The 23,210-nt window shown below is 39.3% G+C and overlaps 1 protein-coding gene across 2 annotated transcripts in view; it reads right to left on the reverse strand.

The window, feature by feature from the left end:
• The window catches only part of polq (polymerase (DNA directed), theta), an 88,261-nt gene that overhangs the window by 13,311 nt on the left and 51,740 nt on the right, over positions 1 to 23,210 (reverse strand). The window contains exons 18-27 of one of the 2 annotated variants that reach the window (XM_072585293.1): positions 20,507 to 23,163; positions 18,844 to 18,987; positions 18,174 to 18,379; positions 17,816 to 18,056; positions 15,996 to 16,189; positions 14,980 to 15,114; positions 13,537 to 13,711; positions 9,500 to 9,629; positions 6,085 to 6,203; positions 5,387 to 5,571 (exon numbers count right to left, since the gene is read on the reverse strand). In XM_072585293.1, the coding sequence (XP_072441394.1) occupies positions 5,387 to 5,571; positions 6,085 to 6,203; positions 9,500 to 9,629; positions 13,537 to 13,711; positions 14,980 to 15,114; positions 15,996 to 16,189; positions 17,816 to 18,056; positions 18,174 to 18,379; positions 18,844 to 18,987; positions 20,507 to 23,163 (4,186 nt within the window). Of the gene's footprint in view, positions 1 to 5,386; positions 5,572 to 6,084; positions 6,204 to 9,499; positions 9,630 to 13,536; positions 13,712 to 14,979; positions 15,115 to 15,995; positions 16,190 to 17,815; positions 18,057 to 18,173; positions 18,380 to 18,843; positions 18,988 to 20,506; positions 23,164 to 23,210 lie in introns of those variants that run through there. The other variant, XM_072585294.1, reaches the window with a different exon arrangement.

Consider the following 23,210-nt stretch of genomic DNA (forward strand, 5'->3'; position numbering starts at 1 on the left):
TTTTGTACCCATGGAATTTATTCAATTCCCTTTTTAATCTATTATTAAATCTCATCAGGCAGTGCCTTCCAAATCCTAATCACTCCTCATGTAAAAACAGCTTTTTATGTTAATACCTGGTTCTCTTTCTTAACCCTCTGGTTATTGCAATTAAACCACTGATAATAGCTTCTCTTTATTTGCTCTGTTTAAATTATTTTAAACACGTTTGTAAAATTCCTTCAGCCTCTCTCCACTGTAAGAACATTTCCATCTGCTCCAGCCTGTGTAACTGCATTCCCACATCCCTGGAATAATTCTAATAAATCTCTCCTGTACTCTGTTACAACACGGGTTAAACCCTTCTGCTAATTTTTTTTTGTAAATATTTTTATTGAGAAAAAAAGATTTTAAGTTTTTTTACAAAATCAATACAAAATAGTATAACAACTTTATAATATAATGACAATAACAGAAAACAAACTACTACTCTACTCCATCAACCACTGAGGGGAAAGAGAGAGAAAAAAACTACAAAATCTACAATTCAATAAATAACTAAGAGAGAAAAACTAAGTTAAACCAAGTTATACCAAGGCATCTTAAGTTATATTCAGTTAAGTTACTGCACTCAGCACAATCCCACTAAAGCTCCCACCACCAGGAGCATTAGTAAGCAAACCAGTATTTGTTCAGGATTCTTCCCCCCAGGGGCCCACGGACCACCAGAGATAGCCCTGATGACTACACAAAGGCTCTGATAAAGATAGCTGACAAGTCTGCATCTATATAATTCAGAGAGTCCTATAAAGCTGTTCTGTTTTCCGGTGCACTATACTCTAAGGAAGTCCAGGGGGATGTGCTCCATAACTAATCTACGCCAGCCCAAATGTCCCAGGGGATTCTCCGATACTCAGCTCATTAGAATGTTCTTCCTTGCACAGAATGAAAGAATATTAAACAGTTTCTTCCCATGCACGTCGAAACTGGGGTGATATGGAAGATCCAAGAGGAGGGACACCGGATCCAATTTAACCTCAATTCCTAAAATATCTTCTAAAATATTCGCTATGGCATCCCAATACCTACGAAGCTTGCGGCATGACCACAAGCAATTAGTAAGAGTACCAATATCTGTGTTACATTTGGAGCACATTGTGGACACTCCTGTCTAAAAATTTCACAAGCCGCCCCAGTGCCAGATGAGCCCTGTGGAGTACCTTCAGTTGTATAGCCTGCCTCCTGTTACAGATTAAAATCTTCCTTATGTTCTCCCAAATATCCTCCCACACCTCTGATAAGATCTCTACCCCCAATTCCAGAGTTAAGATTCTGCATAGCCGCCCAATGTCCTTTGAAACATGACTTCCTAACAAGTGGTAGAGAGTACTGACTGAGACAGCATCCATGGACCACAGCACTCTCCTTTCCATATCCGACTTACAGGAACTAACCCTTCTGCTAATTAAACCAAACACACAGAAAAGCTCAACTCGCCTTGTAATCTGTTAAAACATGAATGACAGAGAACTACCCAAATTCCACTAATTAATTAAAAAAATATCAATTTTATTCTTTAACTCTAAAAGTGAACACTAAGCAACACTTATTTACAACTCTTAGCCTCCTTTGTCTTAAAGATTTGTTGTCTACCTGATCGGATATAGACCATATTAAATTTTCAGCAAATCAATTTTCAAAAACCAGACAGCAGTGTTGATCCTCAGTTTGTAGATCTCCTTGGGTCGTCTTCGGTCTTCTGCTGCACAGATCTTTCATTTGAAAAGGTACCTTTTGGAGAGTTTTTGAGCAGTCTGTCTGGCAATGGCAGAAGGTGCTCTTTCTCTGGCTAACTGTCCAAACTACCTGCTTTTTGTATCCCAAAACATCGGATTTTCTCATTGGTTAAATGTTCGAACAGTAAAATTCAAATTCGATTGGGTTTTAGTATCTTGGGGCATAATTTAAACTGATTGGTTAAATTTGAACTGTTGTGAAAACAACTCAATATCTAAATTACAGCCCAAATGTAACACCTTCAAATTGTCCAGTACACTTTGTGCCTAACAGGTGCTTGCCAGCTTTCACCCTCTCTTAAAGGTACAGTACACACCTTCAACTTCATAATAACTCTCTCCAAAACCTTCAAATTCTCCCATAAATGCAGTGCTCATAATTGGTTAGAATACTTCCAGCCATTTTATATGTAATTCAGCATAACTTCCTTTATTTGGTTCACTGTGCCTTATTTATGAAGTCACGTTACCCAAATACTTTGTTAACCTATCATGCTATATTGAAAGATTTGTGTATACTCTTATTTGTGTACCCTTTAAAATTGCATTTAGCCTGCACAGTCTTTCCTTATTATTTCTTCCAGCACTTTTGTACTGAATTTCAGTGACATGTGCCGACCCATTCCACCAAATCTGTCCTCTGCTATTACTGTTCTGTTTTCCACACTTCCAACTTTTGTATCCAAGTATTTCCAAATTTCAAAATTACACCTTGTACCCCAGAGTTCAAAGCAATATTATGTATATTTAAATAAAAAGAACTGGCCCTAGTACTAAACCTTGTTAACTCCATTGTGTGCTTTCTTTCAGTCCAAAAAACACTGTCATCCATTACAGCACAGTTTTCCGTTGTTTTGGTTAAATTTGCAACAGTACTGCCACAGCCCTTTAAATCCAATGGCCTTCAATTTTGCCAATAGGCCTAATATGTGGTACAGTATCAAACATCTTTTAAAAATTTAGACATGAAACTTTAATCTCATCAAAATTCTCAATCAAGTTAGTCAAAGATGAATTACCCTTAAATCCATTCCAAGCTCGCCTTTTCTAGTCTACATTTGTCAAAGTAGACACTAACATTTTTCCAATTTACTGTTTCTAAAAGCTTTGCCCCCACAACCCATACCTAACATTAAAGTGACTGGGCTAGAATCACCAGGTTGACATCTCTCTCCTCTTTTGTGCATGGATATGATATCTAGAATGCTCCAGAACACACTATCTCAGAAGAACTGAAAGATTCAGGTCTGCATCTCTAATGTTAACCCTCTCATTCCCTCAGCAACATAGGATGTAGTCTATTCGACCTGTCCACTTTGAGTATCAATATTTATCTCATCCTATTAAATTCCTTGTATACCATTCCTGGGCAAAGTCCTCTACCTTGGTAACACTAAAAACCCTTTCTCCTTATTATTTAATATAATAAAGATCTCTTGGTTTAGAGGCAGCAGCACAACCAATGCGTTATAAGTACCCTTAGGAACCCTGTTTTTTTTAAATCAATTTGTTCAGACACGTTACAATGAATCTTGGGCAGGTAGGACTTGAACCCAGCTCTTTCTATTTTTAATTTTCTAATCAACCAGTTCAGTGATGTTCTTACACACCTCTGAAGCAAACAGGATTCAAATTCAGACCACCTGGCTCAGAGACAGGAGACTACTACGATACCATAAGGGTCCTAGATGGTCTGAAGCCACCAAAACTTCAATCAACATGTGAACGTGCTCACCAATTGCACCAGTGACTGATATGTTACCATTTTACTTTTTTTCTCTAAACAACCTATTCGAAGATGTTCGAAGAGCAGGTGGGAGTTGAACGAAGGCCTCCTGATTCAGAGGCTGGGACACTATCATTACAACAGAAGGACCTCATGTTACTATTTTTAAAACATTATATCAACAAGCACCAGTTGCTCACAATCACAATCACTCCCCGTGAATACCTGACAAAAAAGATCTTGTGGTGCAATGGTACTGTCCCTATATCTGAGCCAGGAGGCCTTGGTTCAAGTGCCACACAAGTCCAGAAGTGTGTAATAACATCGCTGAGCAGGTTGATTAGAAAATACTAAAAAACAGAGACAGAGACTATGGTAGGTTGACTTCAGACTTTCACTGTTCAACACGAAGAACTTGCTGAGCACACAATACTGCAGAAGTGATAACTGTGTTGCATGCCAATTGCGCCGCATTTGTCAGAGACACTGATCTGTGGAATTCTGGTCATTTGACTTCTGAAAACAAACCTGGGTTTGTTACATGACCCTGACCTTCCCATAGTGTTCATTTTAACACAGCGTCCTGCTTGGATGCCCACTTATCTGTGAGGAGAAAGTGAGGACTGCAGATGCTGGAGATCAGAGCTGAAAATGTGTTGCTGGAAAAGCGCAGCAGGTCAGGCAGCATCCAAGGAACAGGAGAATCGACGTTTCGGGCATCAGCCCTTCTTCAGGAAGGGCTGATGCCAGAAACGTCGATTCTCCTGTTCCTTGGATGCTGCCTGACCTGCTGCGCTTTTCCAGCAACACATTTTCAGAGCTGCCCACTTATCTGTCCTCAGCATGCTGCAATGCTCCAATGTATCATAGTGCAAACTGGAGCAACAACAACTCATCTTCAAACTAAGCACTTCACAACCTTCCAGACGTAATCACCTTCAGATTGTGAACCCGCCCCCGTTCCTTCCCTTTCTTTTAGCTTTACTGGCTGCATTTGCTGTCACCATGTCCTCGCTTCCTTCCCCCAACACCAGTGGGACCATCTGTTCTTTCCAGTTTGACAGTTAGACACACCATTGTCCTGCCGGTCTCATATTACTATCACTTAATCTGCACCATCAGCACCCTTTCTGTAGCATAAATGCTGCCTCCTGCACACTTCACATCAGTTCTGAAGAAGAGTTATCTAGACTCAAAACATTAGCTTGCTCTCTCTCCCCATGGATGCTGCCTGACCCACTGAGATCTCCAGCATTTTTGTTTTCAATTTGTCACAAAAGCAGAAAACGGATGCTGCAAATCTGAAATAAGAACACAGCAGAACCTGGAAAAACTCAGCAGCTGAGGCAACATGTATGAAGAGAGAAAGGTTCAGGTCAATGACCTATCATCAGGAGTTGTGTGTGCCATAACAAGAGTTGTTCAATATAGTTTACTTTTAAAACTACATGAACTCATGTTGCTATCCTGGCTTGATACTTTGTTGAATAAATTAATTGGCTCTTAAATGAAGGGTATGTAACAGGGGCTCATAGTTGATGCAAAAAGTGTCAGCTTCCATCCCAAGAAATTATCTCTTTGATGTTTGATAATACAACACATTGGGATTTTGGAAGTTAAAACTAATTTATATTTGTTTAGTTTTAAGCAACAAGATTATCTTGGTATGATTATAGAGCCAGAAGGAGCATGTAGAGCAATATCTTCTAAAGCAATTTTTTAAAAACTGTTCATATTGCCAGTTCTACACAGAATGTTCACAAGAACATGGCATTATTGAAACTCACTCTATATTACACTTAATAGAAGATGACTTTTTTTCGTTTCCAGCTGGAGATTTCATGTTGTCAGATAATACACCCAGCTACTTCAAACTTCAACTGACCTGCTTGGCCTGTTGTCTCAGTCTATCATTCACTCCTGCTGGATCTACCATTTTCCACTCTGCAGCAATGCTCTTGAACACATCTTCCCCACTATTTAGAACTTGAATAAGGCTCCTATCCTTGGAAAGATGAGCCAGAATTCGTAGCTCCAACTGGGAGTAATCTGCTGCCAAAATGAGGCCACCTTTAAAAGGAAAAAAATAAATCCAGCTCAGCTTGTAATAATTCATAAATAATTCATCTAAACAAAAAGAGTGCAGAGCTATAACAGCCAGCCAGCATGGATTGAGGAAAGATGACTCAGATTGAGCTCAAATCATTAATGATCTCTGGTTCTCCACAGATGCTCCTAGAACTGCTGAGTTTCTACAGCACTTCCTGAAATGAGAAAAAATAGCTTTTGCCTTACAATTAGAATGGGTTTTATTTTTTAATTGAGAAAACTAAACTGGTAGAAGCAACTCAACAAGCAAGATGTATCTGAAACTTTGCACATCAAAACTGCTTGTTGAATCGAGATTGAGTGTAAAAGCAGTTTTTTCATGAACTGGAATTCAAAGCTCTGTGTAGATGACTCATTTCATTGAGGACTTATACTGGTACATCTGAAACAGTTTTTAAACTCCAGTTCTTTTTGTTAAGGATGTTAATAGCACAACTAACATTTGATTATTTATTTTAAAAAAATACAATTTACCTGAAAATGGAACAAAAGCATGTCTTATGCTAACTGCAAATGACAGCTCTTTCTCACTCTTTCCATCACCCATCATAGCCTGCCGAGAAGATGCCATAAAACCACGGACCCGCCTCTTCCTAAAACATAAATATATGAGGCAGAATTTAAAAGTATTGCATTTTCTAGGTTTCCTGCAATACAGTTCCCTACAGTATAATTTCACAATGAGTTATAAAACCAGTGGTAAAGCCAAGGGCAATTATAAAGATCAGGTCAATTGTAAAAGTCAAGATTGCACCATTGAAAAGCTAGAAATTAGGTTTAACACAGATATTTAGTTCATCAGTTAGTTTTAAAAGTATGTTTGAAATGCCCAAGATTTCCTAGCACACATAGATATAAAACACACACTCCACAGATGCTGTCAATTCTGCTGAGATGTTCCAGCAATTTCTGTTTTTGTTCCAGATTTCCAGCATCTGCAGTGCTTTCATTTTTTTAAATAAAGTATATTATCCTTGGAAGTTAAGAAAGATTGCAAAATGGTAAACAAAAGCATGGGAACAATAATGAGCAGGAAACAACCTCAAGTACAAGATAAAGGCTCATTTGTTTTGGGTTATTTTATGAACCCAAATGATGGTAGTACCAGACAAGTCAAATCACACACTGAAATCTGGCTTGACAGATTGTAAAGTTTTATTTTTGCAGCTTGGTTAACCAAATAAAATTTAAGAAAAACTCTCTTCAGTTCTCACAACCTGGACTTTTACTAATGACAAAATTATAGTCTATTAATTGCTACAAACTGCCCATCTACTGTTATGAAATGGTGCTTCTGAACTGAAACCTGACTCAACTCCATCTACTAGTGGTCCCACATCATTTCGTTCTGCCTCCGTCATTAAATTCAAAATTGTTAACATTCTGCAACTTACTTCCCAGGTATCTGACTAAGACGTTGAACATGTTTTTAATTACTTTGTGAGCTGTGGGCATCACTGACTGAGCCAGCATTTATTAAATATCTTGAGCTGCACTTGATAACGAGCCACTTTCTTGAACATGCAGTATAGGTAAATCCACAAAGGCTGTTGGGGTGGGTGGGGGTTTTGGGGAAGGATGAAGTACTTCCAAGATTTTGACCAAGTGACACTGAAGGAAAGGTGATTTATTTCCCAGTCAGGATGGTGAGTGGCTTGGAGAGGAACTTGCAGGTGGTGGTGTTTGCTGCCCCTGTCCTTGAGATGGAAGTAGTCGTGAATATAGAAGGTGCTGTCTAAGAGGCCTCGGTCAATTTCTTCAACGCATCTTGCATTGGATGTTTATGAATGTAATGATATATTTCCAAGACAGAACGGTGACTGACATGGAGGGAACTTGCAGGTGGTGGTGTTCCCATGAATCTGCTGCCCTTTACCCTTTTAAATGGTAGCAGTTATGGGTTTGGAAGGTACTAAGAAGCTTTGATGGATTTTTGCAGTGCTTTTTGTAAATGGTACACACAGCTACTACTGCACATCCCTACAATAAATGGCCTGCAGCAGATCAAGGAGACAACTCACCACCACCTTTTCAAAGGTAACAAGGGATGGGCGATAAATGCTAGCCCAGGCAGTGACATCCACATCTCAAGAATGAATAATAAAAACCATTCAACACTGGCTGATACTGTTGGCTTACAGTACCTCATCGATGCCCAGTCTTCAATTGTTAAACCTGTTCTGTTATGACACAGGGTAAACTCTCCTGCTTACTGTAAACCAGCAACACAGAAAAGATTTATCCTGTGCAGTAATCTGTGAAAATTCGAGAGGCCAAGAAGTTAAAGTAAAAATTAACAATTTTATTTCTTAAAATAGAACAGAGAATAATTAACTAACAACTATTTACAACTCCTCTCTAACCTATCATTTACCTTGCCTTCTATAATATTAGTCCGATAAAACTCCAGATTGCAATTTACAGAACAAAACATCGTATCTCAAAACCAGGCAGCTTTCAGTTTTCTCTGTATTCCTGTCTTTGTTTCTTCTTTTTGGGGGTTCTGCTTCACAGGTTACTGACAGCTATTTTCCAGACAGTCATTACATGCTGGCAGCTTGGCCGTTCTCCTCCCAACTGTTCAATTTTCCCCTGCCTTATACCCCCCCCCAAAGCATCCAATTGTGTCATTGGCTTTTAAAAGATGGTCAATATTCTCAATTCAAACTGGATTGGAGTTTGGTAATTTAAACTTATTGGCCTATTTCGAATCTGTTTTGTCGTTTCCAGGCAACCAGCTACCTAGATACCCAGTAGATGGAGCACATTACATTGTATCTTTTTTCAGAACAGGTAGTTTTTGCTAACTTTTAACTCTTTTAAAAAGGTAGATTATGCCTACATCTTCATAACAGTTCAAAATTTATCCCATTTTGCACAGTAGTAAGTGTCACACAATTCAACATAGCCTGAATGTGAATACAGAACAGTCTTTATAAGGACTATGTGGTGGTCACTCCTGTCACCAACAAATGTATTTGTGGCAGGAAGACAGATCGGTGATTATGAAATCAAGAATGTTTTTCCCTGTAATTAGTTCCCTCACCGTCTGCCACAGGTCCGGTCTAGCAACAATATCTTTTAGGACCAGACCAGCTCAATGAGTACCAGTGCTGCTGAGCAAACCCTGCTGATGGTCATTGAAGACTCGAGCCAGAATCCATTCTCTCCATTTATTGGCCTTGATACTTCTTCCAAGTAGTGTTCAACATTGAAGTGTACTGATTGATCAGCCAAGGGAAAACAGTCCACGGTAGTCAGCAGGCTTCCTTTGCATGTTTGATCTGATGCCATGAAACTTCATGGTCTCTTGAGTAAATATTGAAGACTCCCTTTCAATTGTATACCATTGTAATGCCACCTCTGTTCTGTTTGTGCAGGCAGTCAGACAGGACATACTAATGTGATGGTGTTGCCTTGGATATTGATTGTAAGACAAAATCTGTGCATATGGTGACAATATATTGTAAACCTTTATTACAGTCACAGAGACAGTAGTTAAGAAAGGAGCAAAAGTTGAGAAAATGTTATAAAGATTTGAGAACCAAGCAAGAGAAAAACAAAATAAGTGAACTGTAACACATGATACAGGAAAGTAAAACAAGCAGAATACCATCAATATAAATATGCACTTTTAAAATTACAAATTTTATATTATGTATATGTTTACATGTAGCTAGATAAGGAAGGCTCTAGATCAAAATTTTCTATCACATATAATCTCTATATATAGCTATACAGAAATAAATATCTCTTCTGTACTTTCACTTTGAAATTATAGTGATAAGTAAACAGGCATTTAAGTGAACGAAAGCACCAACTAAAGAACAAATCACTATTTTGCATCAGAGAAGGTAAGCTATGTGAGGATTTCATTTGGAGGAGGTACCTGAATCGTGTTGAATCAGCTGCTTTGTTTGTCCCCTGAGAGGGGGGGCTCTGTCTGATCATTGTTGGCATTTCAATTTCAAAATCCTTTGGCACGTTTTGCAGGTTTGGCTCCATAAAGCTGATCCGACCTAATCAAAGAAGAGATGTGCTTTTGGAGAGTGGGATCAAGGTCATATGAAAACATTCCAAAGGAAAGCCAATAGAAATTAAGTATCACAAAACCTTCCATTATGTTTCATTCGTTAACATGAGAATCAATTCCAAAAGAATGTTTGTGAAATCCTCTGATAAATCATGTAATTATGGTACATTCTGTTCAGGATAAATTCATTATTCTTGCTTTTTTTTTGCAGAAAGCCCAATTACATTGCTGCAGAAGTCTCACTGAAGTGAGACTCACACAACCAATACTTCAGCCAGATGTCCATTTCATTTGCAATGCAGTAAAACTGCATGCCTGGTCATATTGTGTTGCTTTGTCCTTTTTTTTTCTGCTCTTTACTCAAAATGATGAAATCAGGAAGTTTTGTTGAACCACCTGGGAAAGTATAGAATGCAAAATGGTGGCATCTCATTGTTTAAAATTAGGTTTGCAGAATTGTATTCATTGTCCATTTTACAGAGGATTCAAAACTTTCCTGAAGATCAATAAGATTAAGCAGGTAAATGCGTGGCTCAAAGACTGGTGTGGGAGAAATGGGTTCGAATTCATGGGACATTGGCACCAGTACTGGGGAAAAAAGGCACCTGGTCGGATGGCACGGTCTTCATCTGAACCATGCTGGGACCAGAGCCCGAGTGAATTACAAAGCTAGGGCTGTAGACAGGAGTTTAAATTAAATGGGAGGGTGGGGGAAATAAAACTTCAAGTACACTGTACAAACAAATGTCAGTGAGAAGAGGGACAGTTAATACAAGACTGAAGGTGTTATATCTGAATGCACACAGTATAAAGAATAAGGTGAATGAGCTTGTGCTCAGATCGAAATTAGCAGGTATGGCGTGGTGGGCATCACGGAGACATTGCTACTAGGGGAGCAGGATTGGGAGCTGAATATACAAGGATATACATCCTATCGAAAAGATAGGCAGGTGGGCAGAGGGGTGGTTGCCCCATTTGTAATAAATGAAATGAAATCAATACTTAGAAACGAAGTAGGGTCCAATGGTGTAGAATCTATGTGGGTAGAATTGAGGAACCGCAAAAGGTAAAAAAAAAACATATTTGGAGTCATGTATAAGCCTCCAAATAGCAGGCAGGAGCTGGGGCACAAGGTACACTAGGAGATAGAAAAGATGTGTAGGAAAAGCAAAGTCACAGTGATCTTGGGGGATTTCAATACGCAGGTGGCCTGGGAAACTCAGGTTGGTAATGGTTCGCAAAGAAAGAAATTTGTGGAATATCCACAAGATGGCTTTTTGGAGCAGTTTGTGATGGAGCCCAGTAGGGAACAGGCAATACTGGACTTAGTGTTGTGTAATGAGGCAGACTTGATAAGGGAGCTTAAGGTGAAGGAACCCTTAGGAAGCAGTGATCATAACATGATTGAAATTACTCTGCAATTTGAGAGAGAAAAGATAAAATCAGAGGTAACAGTACTTCAGCTGAATAAAAGCAACTACGGATGCACGTGGGAGGAGTTCGGTAGAACTGACTGGGAGAGGAGCCTATCAGGAAAGACAGTGGAACAGCAAAGGCAGGAATTTCTGGGAGTAATTCAGGAGACACAGCAGAGATTCATACTTAAGGAAAATGAAGCATGGTACAAGGAGTATGAGGCAACCAGGGCTGACTAGGGAAGTCAAGGACAGCATAAAAGCAAAAGAGAAAGCATATAAATTAGTGAAGAACAGTGGGAAACAAGAGGATTGGGAAGCTTACAAGAACAACAGAGAACAATAAAAAAAAATAAGGAGGGAGTAGATTAAATATGAGAGTAAGCTAGCCAGTAATATAAAGGAAGACTGTAAGGGTTTCTTTAGATATATAAAGAGCAAAAGAGAGGCCAAAGTGGACATTGGGTCGCTGGAAAATGATACTAGAGAGATAGTAATGAGGATCAAGGAAATGGTTGAGGAACTGAATAATTACTTTGTGTCAGGCTTCACTGGGGAAGACACAAGTAATATCTCAAAAATTCAAGAGAGTGAAGGGGTAGAGCTGGGTACGGTAGCTATCACCAAGGAGACGGTGCTAGAAAACCTGAATGGCCTGAATGTGGATAAATCACCCGGACCAGATGGTCTACTCCCCAGAGGTCTAAGGGAGACAGCTGAAAAGGTAGTGGAGGGGTTAGTAATCTTTCAAGAATCATTAGAATCAGGGAAGGTCTTAGAAGACTGGAAAATCGCTAACGTGACACCCCTGTTTAAAAAGGGAGTAAGGCAGAAGACAGGAAATTACAGAACCCTGGTCGTGGGTAAGATCCTGGAATCCATCATGAATGATAAGATTTCTGAATACATGGAAGTGTATGCTAAAACAGAGCAGAGTCAGCATGCTTTCATCAAGGGGAGGTCATGCCTGACAAATCTGCTAGAATTCTTTGAAGAAGTAACAAGCAAATTAGACCAAACAGAATCAATGCATTTTATCTACCTGGACTTCAAGAAGGCCTTTGACAAGGTGCCACACAACAGGCCACTGAGTTAAGATAAGAACCCATGGTGTTGGAGGCAAGGTGCCAACATGGATAGAAACTTGGCTGTCTGACAGAAAGCAGAGTCAGTAGGGGGGAATAAAATGGGCTTTCTCAGGATGACAGCCAGGTGACAAAGTGCTGTTCTGCAAGGTTCAGTGTTGGAACCACAACTTCTCACTTTATACATTAACGATCTAGATGAAAGATCTGAGTGCACTCTGGCTAAGTTTGCAGATGATACAAAGATAGGTAGGATACAGGTAGCACTGAGGCTGCAGGGAGGCTGCAGATTAGGAGAGTGGGCAAAGAAGTGGCAGATGGAGTACAATGTGGGAAAGTGAGAGAGGTCTTGTCCCTTGGTAGGAAGAATAGAGGCATAGACTATTTTCTAAATGGGGAGAAAATTCAGAAATCTGAAATGCGAAGAGACCTGCGAGTCCTAGTTCAGAATTCTTCAAGGTAAACTTGCAGGTTGAGTTAGTAGTTAGGAAGGCAAATGCAATGTTGGCATTTATTTTGAGAAGACAAATATAAAAGCAGGGATTTACTTTTGTGGCTCTATAACACACTGGTCAGGCCACATTTGGTGTACAGAGGAACCTTGATCATCTGAATGACGCGGGCGAGGAGTATTTTGTTCAGATAATCGAATGTTCGGATAACACAGTTTAACCAAGCATTAGGACCTGCGATCTTGCCAGATAATCTGAAATTTGAATAATCAAATGCCGGATAATCAAGGTTCCTCTGTATTATGCTCCGTTTTGGGTCCCATATCTCAGGAAGGAGGTACTGGTCCTGGAGCGTGTTCACAGGAAATTCACAGAATGGCCCCAGGAGTGAACTGCTTAACCTGTGAGAAATGTTTGAGAATTCTGGGTCTATACTCGATGGAGTTTAGAAGAATGAGGGGGTCTCTAATTGAAATGTACAGATTACTGAATGGCCTGGACAGAGTGGGCATTGGGAAGATGTTTCCATTGGTAGGACCCGAAGGCACAGCCTTAGAGTAAAGGGAAAACCTTTTAGAACAGAGAGAAGAAATTTCTTCAGCCAGAGAGTGGGGAATGTATGGAGTTCACCGCCACAGAAAGCTGTGGAGACCAGGTCATTGAGTATGTTTAAAACTAAGATAGATAGGTTCTTGATTATAAAGGGGATCAAGACTTACAGGGAGAAATTGGAAGAATGGGATTGAATGACAGAACAGACTCGATGGGCCTAATTTCTGCTCCTATGTCTCATGGTCTGACGGGTTGCATTTCTACTCCATTGAAGAACAGATCGATGTAATAGAGAGCATTTATTGATGCAGATTCTGTGTCAAGATTCACTGAATTGTACAATAAGTATCATTTGCTTTGATACAGGACACAGTGAAATCAGCATTTACCTGTAGCACTGTGTGTGTGAGAGACAGAGTAGATCCTCTCCATTCCCAGCTGAGGATATGGGTGTTTTTCCCGCTGCAGGGGGAACACTACTTTGGACATTGCATTAGTAATTCTCCTCCATTCCAAGATTAAGCCTGGCAAAGGATGAAGTGGCTTCAATTTCTCCAATACTTCCTAAAACATTGAATGGAATAATAAATGACCAATCAGATATATAAAAGACAAATTCGTAAAATAGGCATAAGTTGTCAAAAGCACTACAGAAATAGTGCACAATTGACATGCAAGACACAAACATGCATTATCTCAAAAATACCTCAAGTTACTCTAAACTGTGGTCTCCATTCCATATGTAATAGGGTTTTGCCAATACTTAGTTAGTTTAGGATATCTGGTCGGTATGGTTGAGTTGGACCGAAGTGTCTGTTTCTGTGCTGTACATCTCTATGACTCTACGTGATCGTCTCAGATGAGATAAACATGCAATTTCTCTTGGCATTATTGTGCTACTCCATGCTGGTTTATAGACTTTTGTATTAGTGAATGGGACCTAAAAATATTTCCACATTCTTTCTGTACTGTACCAAACCCAAAAGTCCGCAACCATCTACATTTCTTAGTTAGCTCAATTCGCTAAGAGTGTGGTGCAAAATAAAGCCAATAATATAGGTTCAGTCCTGCACAATGACAGTTCATGGAGACCTACCTCTTCACCTTACCCTATTTTTATGGAGATGGTTCCCTCAACCTACTGGTAACTTATTATTTCTCTCTCGAATGGAGAGAGAGGACTATGGTCCTTTGTTGATTATTGCTTTGGAATTCTTGAATTACTATTCTTTGCTTGATTTCTTGCTTTTAATTTGCTTGTTTAATTTTCATATTGTTCATACAAACAAATTTATGATTCTTTTCTTTGCATTTACCCTTAACTTGCTGATATTACTTATTTACCTTCAACAGATATCCTGAAGTCTAGTTTACCTTCTGCGTAAGCATCTTGTACTATATACTTTCAGTTGTTTATCAATTTTTATGGATCTTTGTTATCATGAGTAATAATTCAGGAATAAATTCAATTTACATATTAAAAAGCCTGTGTGACGTAACATACCATATTACTCCTATGATAGCTGCTTGTTTTAACTCACTAACTCTCATTGCTGTTTGCTGTCTCATGTCTCATGTCTTCATAATTTATTCCAACTCTTAGCAGGATATCTATTAATCTTTCATGTTTCACTGTGTAATCTTCCTCATAATTCATAATACATAGATACATATCTCACTTCACTTGCATTGCTCACTCATAAATTACCTTCCAAACAAATATTGAAATGTATATTCCATTCCCATTTCTAAACTGTAATTCCCAACAACTTACTTTTATTTTTCTATCAATTAAGAAAGTACAAAGATTTTCACAAGAACCAGTCACTTGCTTTATTTGTGCTGTATTGTTTGGCCAGCCTGCTCCGCCCTCCTGTCACTGCTGCCCTCCTTGTGGATCCAAGTGTCTTCTTGCCATTCATATGAGTATCCCCATTGGGAGGAAGTTTGAGCTCCAAAAATAGAACCTGCAACAGGAATTAAATTGCTGAGTCTGAGAAACATTAGGGCTGGAATAGATAAAGTTTGCCTTTTCATGGAATCAAAGGAAATGGGAAGTGAGATGGAAAATGGGGTGAATGATGAGGCAGACTTGATAGGCCACATGGACAAAGTGAGAACTGTAGATGCTGGAGTTCAGAGTCAAAACGTGTGGCACTGGAAAAGCATAGAAGGTTAGGCAGCATCCGAGAAGCAGGAGAGTCGACATTTCGAGCATAAGCCCTTCATCAGGAATACTCTCCTGCTCCTCGGATGCTGCTTAACCTGCTGTGCTTTTCCAGGGCCACACTTTTTGACCTTGATAGGCCACATGGTCAACTCCAGCTATGTTTCCTTGTGCTCTTACAAACAAGTTTAGAACCAGGTTGCTTTCTGAATACCATTTCACACCATTGATTATTTTACAAGTATTCGTACTGAACTGTAACGCCAATGAAGATTACATTAAAATAATTGGTGCACTGAAATCTATTGGCTGAATATAGATTACATATAAAATCCTAATTTTATAAAATGTTGGACCAAAGCTTGGTGGATGGTATGAACTGTTAGTGCACGTACTTTAGGTTTCAATCAGACATTGATGCGTAGTACATTTATATTTCAACCCAATGTTAAGTCTAAATTCTACCAAAAACACTACCAATATCAGGGTCTGAACTTAGTCCCAACAGAAACTGCAATTCAAACATTGCACTGAAATGGACATAGGAGATATTCAAAGTCAACTCAAGTGACATCTTCACCGATGTAAGGGCAAATGAACTCTTATACCCTCACTTAATCCTCTTCATAAAAACTCTACCATATTCCTCAACATTATTGCAGATGTATGTTACAATCTTACCTCAGCAATATCATCTGGACTGGTCAGGGAGAAGCTGTGGCCTACCAGTTGATAAACCTGTGCCTCTATGAAAGCTAGCTTAGTTTGCATTAAATATTTCTGGTTCTCACATTCAGCTGTACTGAATCCTATTCCATTCATCTCCAGCAAGGCCAAGCAATACTGAGTCTTCATTTCAACATTCCAAAATATGTCTGCAACAAAACAAAGAAAATTAGAAAATTTAACACCATAGTTGAGGTACTTCACAAGAGAATTCTCCTAAATTAGCACAAAGGCTTTTACTTCTGGGGCTTTGCCTGTCTTATTCTATTGCAGGTTCTCAGCTTCCTCAGTCTGAGAAATTCTCAGCTCTGAAATTTCCTTTCTACACACTCCACCTCGATTTGCTCTTTACAACACTCCTTACTTTTGGGATGGCATAGGTTAATTATGGAACATATCCCCCAAGACTTCCTTAGGAGTATAGTGCATCAGAAAACAGAACTTTGTTATAGGACTTGGCAGCCCTTTTGGGACTACGTGGACACAGACTTGTCCGCTATATTGATTAGGGCCTTTGTGCAGCTGTGAGAGCTGTGCCTGGCAGGCCAGGGGCCCCTGAGAGGGAGAATCCCGAATAAATATGGGTATGCTAATTAATGCTCCCGGTGATGGGGAGCTTTGGTGGGGTTGTGCTGAGTGCTGTAATTTAACTTAGTTCAATCTAATTTAATTTATTTATTTTATTTAATTATTTATTGAATTGCAGTATGGATAGATTTTTTTCTCCAATTTGTTTGTGAAGTAGAGTAGTAGTTCGTTTATTGTTATTATACTATAAGATTGTCATACTATTTTATACTAAGTTTATAAAAGATTCAAAATCTTTTTCAATAAAAAATATGCATTAAAAAACTCCTCAAAATCTCCCTGAAAGACTAACATTTTAGTAATCTAATATGATATTCTCTTAGATGATTCAATGACATACATTTTATAAAGATACTGTGATGTATTTTGGGATGTTTCATTACATTAAAAGGTACTATAAAATTGTAAAGTATTGTTAGCTCAAACTGGTCACCAATCCAACAGGATTACTCTGCAGGTTTTGGAACAGTTTATTGAATCTGCCCTATCTGAATCTCCACTCAGGTTACAAACCCACTGACAATCTTGTTTAAACTGTCCCAAGAGCAAATCTCCCTGCAATATTTATCTCCATCTTTTTCAGCCACATTCTGCCAAGTTCCATCTTCCTCAGAACCAATCCCAATGCCTCAGGAATCTGATGCCCTTCCTCCTACACTAGCTTTCCAGCCACTGTTCAATTCATCATTTCTTCAGTTTCTATTCTAACTAGCACATGGGTTCTAGCTTAACTAGTTACGGTCTTTCTAGATAAGGTTCACAAGAATCTCTCTACATATGTCTCTAGCTACTTTCTCAGTATGGCATGCCACCTTCAAAGATCTATGTGTACAAATTCCCAGACTTCTCTTTCCCTCCATCATCTTTAGAATTATGGCATCAAATATATATTGATTTCATTAATCCCTCTACTAAAATGCATCACCTTTCACTTTTATGTATTAAGCTCCACCCTTGCCTATTCTTACCTATGTTCTGTTGAAGTCTTCTTTAATGAGTATCTCAATTAAATGCCATTGATTGTAACCATTTCCCAAATTTGGAAGGTTCAGCAATGCAATTTTAAAAACAGAATATAAGCCAAATATGAATATTTGTCCAAAAGAAGCTATTAAAGAATTTGACCTCTATTTCTTAAGATATGATTCAGTCCTGTTCCATATCATATCACAGGATCTCCTGCTTACCTTGCAGACTTTCTTTCTTAAGCAGCAAATGAAGTTGATTCATTATATCATAGACCAGCACTGACTCTATGGAGGCTCTGGTCCGCCCACAGATGTCAATGTTTCCACCCAGCCCTAGACTCTGAACGCCATGGCTGGTGCTCACACCTTCCAGTAATGAAAGCTGCTGGGGGAGAAAATTGGTCACCATGTTATGAAGCGTTCTCTCTTTGGAGCCAGGATCCAGCAGCCAACATGCTACCTGAAGGAGAAAACAAACATGTAATTCATTTCCGCTCTCAAAGTGACACTTCAGATCTGAAGTGGAAGTGAGTTCCTTTCTAACTGACTCAGAATTCCAGTAAACGTTAAGTAAAACCTTTGGATCTTCATAGACGCCTTCCATGGAGATGTTGCAAGCCTCAACGAGAGTTTTGTAGTGTTGCTTGAAATCATAAGTAATAATAGAGCGTGATGCGTCAGCCGTTGTATCTTGCTGTAAACATGAACGTACGTGAAGAAGCCTTTCTTTCACTGACAGTTCAGGGTCTAGAGGTGGAGGAGCCAAACTGTCGCTTAAATCACCTTTTAAAAGAAATAAAAAATACTTTTAAAGATATATACAAAATAAAATTACAAATGTGCAACCAATTTAACTATTCCCTGGTGGAGGTTGGTGTATAACAGTAACAAATAGGATTATACAAACTTAGAAAATAGGAGCAGGAGTAGGCTAATTGGCCCTTCAAGCCTGTTCCACCATTCAATATGATCATTGCTGATTGTACAATGTGGTTAACGTAGTAAGATGCAAAGTACATTTAGGAGTTTAACAGGAACTGCAGCTTCAATATTACTAGATTTATGTGTATGTAGCTGAAGAACAATAAAGTGAATTATAGATAAAGCTGGATTGCCAGCCTGACTAGGTTAACATATTTGATTGCTGGGAGAGAGAGTAGAGTGATTTGAACAAATCAATCCAGGGCAAAGATTTCCCAGTATAATTTAGATTGTCCTAAATTCTATTATTTAAGCCATTTTCTTACCAGTAATTTCCTGAGTCTCCTGCAATGAGATGTAGTAAGCATCCTTTCCTCCCCATGACACGCACAAACCTACTACAACAAGGCCTTTGTGGCTGCTCACTTCAAATCCATTTGTCTTGGTCTGAACATTTACAGCAGTCTTGTCTAGAAAACAAATATAGTCATTAAAATGAAATTAAAATTCCACATATTGATTGTGCAGACACAATGGGTCAAACGGCCTCTTTTCACACACTGACAATTTGGTTTCTCTGCATTCAGCATACAGAAAAATGAATTCCTTTCTGGGAATGTATTGTACACAATGTTCAAATGCAAATGCTTGATGCAAATTTACCCAAATAGCCATCAACTAAACACAGACAAAATGTCTCTTTGCTTGGTACATAGGAAGTTCCTACCAATTTAGGTGGCTACCTGCCCATCATCTTATGTCGATGGAAGGACACTGACAACATCAAGTTGTTTGACTGATGAACTGAAAGGGTATTTGCAGCTATGAGTGGTACATATTTTACCAGTGACATTCAAACACTTCAGAAAACTTGAACGCACTCCCCACCCATCAAAAATAAAACAAGGCATTTGTACAAGGATTTCTGATTTTAGCAAGTTGATTTTTCACAAAAACCTTAAGTGAGCTAGATGGTGTGGGGGTTTCATATAAATCTAGAAAAAAATTGGGTCCAAAAGCAATGCATTAGAGCTCCCTACAAGTGGTGTAGATCTTAATGCAAATAAGCTTGACTTCTTTCATTCTGGGTCCAGTGGGCATGGAATCACAACAAAATAAAAAAAACTGAGCATAAGTCAGCATTAATTTGACTAAAATGATTGTTGAGAGAAGTGAACACTGTCATTTTTTGTTGGGCAATAAGATATCCTATTGAGGCAGATTTGAAGTATTCATTAGCAGTTGGGAACAGAAATAAGTAGATTTTTGTTAGAGAAAGTAGATTTTCCTTATCATGCAGAAGAGAGGTTGGAAAATTTCTGTATAGGCAATACCTGTGCAGGAAATACTGACTTTGAAGTAAAAATTTACATGATGTGACATTTGGAAAAAGTACCATCTCGAGCAAAAACAAAAATTGCTGGAAACGCTCCTCAGGTCTGGCAACATCTGTGAAGAGAAGCTAGAACTCTGAGGAAGAGTGACTTTTTTTTTAGATTAGATTAGATTACTTACAGTGTGGAAACAGGCCCTTCGGCCCAACAAGTCCACACCGCCCCGCTGAAGCGTAACCCACCCATACCCCTACATCTACATCTACCCCTTACCTAACACTACGGGCAATTTAGCATGACCAATTCACCTGACCTGCACATCTTTGGACTGTGGGAGGAAACCAGAGCACCCGGAGGAAACCCACGCAGACACGGGGAGAACGTGCAAACTCCACACAGTCAGTCGCCTGAGGCGGGAATTGAACCCGGGTCTCTAGCGCTGTGAGGCAGCAGTGCTAACCACTGTGCCACCGTGACTCGACATGAAACATTAACTCTGATTTCTCTCCACAGATGCTGCCAAACCTGCTAAGCTTTTCCAGCAATTTCTGTTTCTGATTTACAGCAAGTGCAGTTCTTTTATTTTTTAGCCATCAAGTGCGGTTTGTTGCTGCATAAATCACTATGTTTAATAAATACACATCAAATTACACACCTTGCTTAAACCTGCCACCTATCTCGGAGCTGGGTGACAGAACATGTGGCTTTTTCTCACAAGCAGCCGTGAGTGAGAATCTTGGTTTCATTTTCCACTCCTTCATAAATGTCTGGAACAGGGCTCGGCTACTCGCCACATCAATAATGGTGAATGTTTCTGCACTGCAAGAGTTGGGCGATGGCGATAAATAGTCTTGTGAAAGCTGAAGTGAAAACCCTTCCCCTACAAAAGAGCCATCAGCATCACCATTAACATCCATCACAGGACTACATTCAACATGATGTGATCGGGGACTTCCCGTTTCTTCTCTCCCAAAGTCAGAATGACGAAAAGAGCAAACAGGAGTTGTTAATCGTAGAGATTGTTTTTGGCACTTTTCAGCAGTCACCGCAGTCAAAGTGGGTTTGATTCTAGGAGTCACAGGTTTATTGGGTGGTGTTGGAGGAACTTCATTTCGACTGTCTGGTCTGGATTCAGGCAGCTTTTCCATTTCTAAAAGTGATGATTGGTTACTTATATTTGTTTTTTGGCTCTGATTTAGCGAGACCTTTCTAGCGGTCTTCTCTGTTTGACAAAACACCAGCACATGCTGTGGATTTCGAGTTTCAGATGTTTGTGTTGCATAGTTTGGAAAACCATCAATTTCGGAGAGATTTCTCAAACAGTGGTCTTTCTCCTGATCATCGGTTTGTCCATTTATATTTGAATATTTCTGATCCAAAGAAGTTGACAATTGATTTAGTAGCTCATTTACCTCTGGACTTCGATCAAGTGGAGGGTGTGACTGCCTCGATTTCCTGTTCTCGGTTACTTTATTTTTTACCACACAGTCAGGTAACCCATTAGTTAATGTGCCTTGGTGTGGGTTGCTACTTTCTATTTGACTATTCAGTTTCTCCTGTTCTTGTACTCTTAAATCCTCAGCAATGTCAGATGTATCATTGTCCAGATTGTACATGCTTAACTCCCCCAGGCAACCAGTGACAGAATTGCCATTTTGGTAGGAATCTCTAAAATCAGAGAAATTAAAGGACAACTCATTCCAAGGTAAATTTTTCTCAGGACCTTCAGCAACAATTTTCTGCATGTCATTCTGATCCTGACGTATTTCATCTTCTATTACCAGACTACGAGAAGGCTGGTTTTCCAGGATCATATCTGTTTTAGGCAGTGGTTGCTGGCCAGGTGGAAATACCTGTGTATGCATATCATCATTGGAGGAAACGTCCGTAAAACTATCAAATAAACTATCACTGATGTTCAGGTTGGTCTCATAATCAGTACTGGAATGAACAAAAAGCTCTTGTAACCGGAGCGCTCCATCATTGCAACTTGGAATATCCAGTACGCTATTCAATTTTTGAACTGGAACAGTTGAGACACTTTCTTCAATAGAAGCTGGTGTTTTATAATCCAGCATGAAATTCTGCAGCTGGGTATCAGATAAAGACAAGTCATTGGCTTTCAATGAAGATGGACCCGTTTCAGATGAAGGAGCTGGAAGATTATTAGGTGATCCTATTATGGATTTAATTGAGTTGGAAAACTCTCTTTTTCCAGAGCTCTGTACCTGACGATCAGAAGAACTAAAATGTCCTACCTGAAGTATTTTCTCACTTACTGGAGGCTTATGTTTCGATGTCTCATTTCCATTTGAAGTGTTACCGCTGGATTGCTTCGCACTAGTTCCAACAATAACTGAGTTCTCATCGCTTTCTATTCTGAACTTTAATTTGCCGGCTAGGTTAGTCTTGTCAGTTTCTTGCTGACCTTCACAAATCGGCAATGCAGTGGCAGCAGCTTGCTCTATGATCTTTTCAATCTGTGAATCCAATTGAAAGCTCTCATCAAACACTCCTGTGACAGAACACATCACAGAGGACTTGTCTTCAACAACGTTTCGGCCGTTTATATTATTTTCCTCACCAACAGTTACTGGATTCCTGTGTATTTTGTGATTTACAGCATCAATGGCATTGCTCTCAGTCTGAATGTGGTGAAAAATTTGAGCTGTATTTTCTCCAACATTCTTCTCATTTTTACCGTCACCAACACGTTTCTTGTCATTAGCCACCAAAAAGGAACTATTTGCATTGATAACGTTTTTTACAACTTGCATATCATTGAAAAAACATTGCCCAACTTTTGACAAATTCAAACTCTCCACATTCGTCTTACAATGCCCATCAACTGAGAGAAAGATATTTTCCTCAGGAAGGCCATTTGATGGTTGCTTGTTCGCAGATTCCCTATTGTAATTAGAATCCAGGTTTTCTGCATTCTTGTCATAACATGCTTCAGTCTTGGTGGCAACATGTTCCAATGAGTCAGTGACTGAAATATCTGTAACTCCATGGCTTTTCCCAGATCCCACTGAATTTGGATTTAAGGATGCAGCATTACCATATTCCAGACCATTCTCAGATACAGCAGCTGCCAGGGGAGGCTCTTGCTGTACCACAGTTAGTAACTGGTTGGGGGCCCATTCAATACCCATTGAAGCCAGATCTTGTTGAAGGAGATTCCTGGCCTCTTCCACAATGAGGACAGCAACATCTCTCTCAGTTAGGCCTTTCCTTCCACTCACCCAGATACAGCGAGTTTTCCTGCGTTCCAGAACTTCACATTCACTCTCATCAACTGCTTTCCTGGAACTGATAATCAGAACAAAAGAGCAATCCTTTATTAAACAAGTTTTGAG

The sequence above is a fragment of the Chiloscyllium punctatum genome, chromosome 15 (genome assembly GCF_047496795.1).
Source record: "Chiloscyllium punctatum isolate Juve2018m chromosome 15, sChiPun1.3, whole genome shotgun sequence".
Lineage (NCBI taxonomy): Eukaryota > Metazoa > Chordata > Chondrichthyes > Orectolobiformes > Hemiscylliidae > Chiloscyllium > Chiloscyllium punctatum.